Raw genomic sequence first — 3,890 nt, 5'->3', positions numbered from 1 at the left:
ATCACAGGATCCCAGCAAGATAAATGTCCAATTGACTCTTAAAGGAGTCCAGAGTAGGTGCTTGCACCACCCCTGGCAGCAGTCTGTTCCAGGTCTTGGGGGCTCAGATTGTAAATAAGTTCTTCCTTATGTCCAGCCTGAAACGGTTTTGGAGAAGCTTGTTACCATTCGACCTTGTCATCCCGTGGGGGGCGCTCTGGTGAACAGGTGTTCCCCCAGATCCTGATGCACACCCCTGATGTACTTACAGGCGGCCACCAGGTCCGCAAAGCCTGTGCTTTTCCAGGCTGAAGAGTCCCATACCTCTCAGCCTCTCATCATAAGGCCTGTTTTCCTGCCCTCTGATCATGTGTATGGCTCTCCTCTGGACTCTATAGAGCACAAGTTTTCGTGAACTCAAGGTCACTTCCTCAGATGCTGTGAAAGGACAGCAGAGAGCAGTGTGCAAAGTGGGGGTGGGTGGGATGGTATAGTCAGGGATGATTATGCCTTGACTGGCGGGGGGTTGGACTACATGACCTCCCATGGTCCCTTCCAGCTCTATTCTCCTATGACCCTATACACCTCTAACTATGAGCAGAGCTTGTGTCTGGTTACAACTCATGCACGGATGCCAGCTTGTGGGTCCTGTCATTGCCTTCTTAAAGTAATTTGCCACATGCAGGGAATTCCCACCCCTTCCCCTCCCATCTGCACCCCCACTGCTGAACTAGAGCTGAGGATGAAATGGCAGAGCAAGGAAACTCAAATGATGCTTTAGGGGCTTCAGTTAAAATACAACAAGGACGTTCTCAAGGAAAAAGGGGTCAGCTAACAAGCACACTGGCTGGGAGGTGGAATCAAATCTCCAGTTGCCATCCAGAATGAGACCCTGTTCTAGGGCCTGGACTTATTTTTAGAGACCCGGTTTCAAACAAACAGTGTGAAAAACCCCACCCAGGAAGAGCAGCCACATCCTTTCTCTGTGACAGCACTTCTTGACGCTAGAGCCACTGATGTCCCAGGGGCAGGATACCTACATCTGCCTTCCTGTGGGTCATGCGCTTGCACCTGGTCATGGGCCCTGCTGGCCCTGTCTCCCAGTTGTCTCCCAGTGCCACTACAGCTGCCGTGAGACATACACGTGTGCCTCACTGCCCAAGGCCCTGCTACAGAACAGATGCTGTGAAGGAGAGATTGAGGTAGTGTTGTAGTAGAGTCCAGCTCATGTCTGGAAGGATTACATCCTTGCCCTTTAAAACAGAAACCAGGTCTTACGTAGGATGCTTGATAGCAAGCAGCCCAGATGACACTGCGCTCCAGCCATCACTATGTACGAGTGCATGACAGTATCAAAGTGTCACATGATGAGGTGTACAGTCCCGTTTTGTATTGAGGGGACCCATTCCCAGGACACTGCAGCACTGACACATGCTATTACACCATGCACTCCAAAAACCTTGTTGTGTTCACTGCTGTCAAGCACAACTCTTGCCTCTCCGGCTGTCACCACTCAGGGTCAGACCAATTGCCATATTTGGGGTCAGGAAGGAATTTTACCTTATGGTCAGATTGGTATGGATGGGGGGAGTGTTGCAGGGGGTATGGTCTCTGACTGGGGCCTCTTGAGTGTCTACTGAAAACATTTTTGAGAAGCAGGACAGTGGCTGCCGTGATTCTCCTGCCTTACCTGTGGCAGGTTACAGTGATAGGTCTGTGCTGTGTCAGGGTTCATGGCAGTTTTATGTAGAGTTTAGATTATGATTGTCTGGGCTGGGAGGTCCCTTCCCACCCCACTTCTCTATGACTTTATGGCGCACACACTCTTGCACTACCTGTCAGCTGGGGATGAGTGCAGTGGCTTTATAGTGAACCCTGCCTCTTCAACCCCGACTGTGTTTTCTTCCCGCAGGTCCCCCTACCCCTCATGGCTCGCCGGTCCCAGTGTTCTTCACAGGGGGACAACCCCTTGGACCCCAACTATCTCCCACCTCATTACAAGGAGTATTACCGCCTGGCACTGGATGTGCTGGCTGAGAAAGGGAAGGAAAGTTACCAGCGTTTCCTGACAGAGGAGGGAGCCCCTGACTTCCTCTGCAGCTCAGAGGTGGACCACATCATACACCACCTTCAGAAGCCCCACTATGCCAACCAGGAGAGTAGTGGCACGGATACTGCACCGAGTGGTGACACAGATGGATCTTCTGGGACCTACTGGCCAGTGAACTCTGACCTTGCAGTGCCTGAGCTAGACCTGGGCTGGCCAATGGTCTTCGGGTTCAGGGGGACAGAGGTGACTACCTTGGTGCAGCCACCACCTCCGGACAATCCCAGCATCAAAGAAGAGGCCCGCAGGATGATCCGAGCAGCACAACAGGTGAGTTGGACATGAGCCCAGACCCAGCAAAGCTGCAGCAGTGAGAAGGGAGGAGGTGGTGGAATGCAGCAACCCTTGTTTATGCTAATCTCTGTGACAGTAACTCACATCCAGACCCAGTAGGCTACTCTGCCGCTCAAGAGAATTTAAGGGGGTAGAAACAGCTCCCTGAGAAGAGTGGTGGACCAACAGGGTGGGTGGGGGCAGCTGGCCCTTCAGCGTTCTTATCATGCGACGCGACTTTAAGTATTGCTACGAGAAGGATTTGGGGGGGTGGGTGGGGTGGGGAGCACAAATGCAAGCATTGGCCCCCAGGCGCTGGCAATCCATGATACATCACTGCCTGAGAATCTTCCTGTCCAGAGGCTGACAGCACACACACAGCTGGCGCAGGGCCTCTTCAGCCTTGCCTGCAGTGCCTGGCTCAGGAGGGAGTCAGGGAGCAGTGTACTGGATGTGGCCAGAGCTCACTGCACTACACTGTCCTCTGGTCCCCAGGGCCCATGTGGAACCATGGGAAAGAAAACAGAAGCTAAAGCAGTGCTGAGGCTGCTCTACTTGCACCTAGAGCTGGACAGGGGCCTACAAAGCTCTAAAACACAGGGAGCCCAAACATGGATTAAAGACACCCTCCTCACTCCCAAGCAGAAAGAACACAGGCTGTGCTGCATACTGGGCCACTGTGTTGGCAACAGTAACTTGAAAAGATGTAGAGTTCAGGAGTGGGCAAGAAACTCGGTGGGAACTCCAAGTGTAAGGCTGTATCAAAGGGCCAGGTGGTTGCTGGGTGTACAGCCAGAGGAGCAGCAAGGAGGAGCAGAGGGCTGAGGTTATAGCTGTATACAGCACTGGCCAGGGCTAGAATTCTGCATTCCCATCCTAGTCTCCACCTTCAGATGTTGGGGACAGCACAGAAAAGAGCCACAAGAAATGATTCAGAGACTGAAGAGAGGGTCTTAAAGCGAGAGACTGAAAGAGCTTGTTTAGCCAATCTGAAAGATTAAAGGTGACTTCATCCCAGTGCCTAAGATGCTTTCAGAGGAATGAAAACCAGGTGCTAAAAGGCTCTTGAATCTGATCACAAAAAAACACAGAAGGAGACAGTGACTAGAAGCTGAAGCCAGACAGTCAGATGAGATAGTAAGCTCAGTTTTTAGCAGGGGAAAGATTTAACTATTGGCACAAAGTGTCAGGTGAGGTGATGGCTCGTGTCTAAAATCCAGGCTGGGAGCCTTCCAGGAAGATGCATCTTAGCCAAATAGAAGTTCCTGGACATTGCAGAGATAACTTGCTGCAATGAAACTGCCTGTGATGTGCAAGAGTTTGGACTGATGAAATGAACCTGTCTGGTCTTAAACTGGAGAAGGAAGGGGAAAGGTATGAAGCAGCTTCAACTAAAGAATGTCTTCCAGAAAAGGCATCCAGTATGAATGTAAGGCAGAAAGAGGAGGCACTGCCCCTGGCAGTTTGCCCTCACATTAATCACCCTCAGTTAAAAGTGCTTGTCTGATTTTTTTTTTTTTTTTTTTTTTTT

At 51.2% G+C, this 3,890-nt stretch overlaps 1 protein-coding gene across 1 annotated transcript in view; it reads left to right on the top strand.

Annotated features, from left to right (window-relative positions):
* The first annotated feature begins 1,868 nt into the window (after nucleotides 1-1,868).
* FAM83H (family with sequence similarity 83 member H) overlaps nucleotides 1,869-3,890 on the top strand; it is an 8,801-nt gene continuing 6,779 nt past the window's right edge. The window contains exon 1 of the mRNA XM_019528272.1: nucleotides 1,869-2,356. Within this exon, the coding sequence (XP_019383817.1) occupies nucleotides 1,907-2,356 (450 nt within the window). The 5' untranslated portion in view covers nucleotides 1,869-1,906. The remainder of the gene's footprint in view (nucleotides 2,357-3,890) is intronic.

The sequence above is a fragment of the Gavialis gangeticus genome, unplaced genomic scaffold (genome assembly GCF_001723915.1).
Source record: "Gavialis gangeticus isolate Ggan-Ray unplaced genomic scaffold, GavGan_comp1, whole genome shotgun sequence".
Lineage (NCBI taxonomy): Eukaryota > Metazoa > Chordata > Crocodylia > Gavialidae > Gavialis > Gavialis gangeticus.
This window is presented reverse-complemented; position numbering and strand designations above follow the sequence as displayed.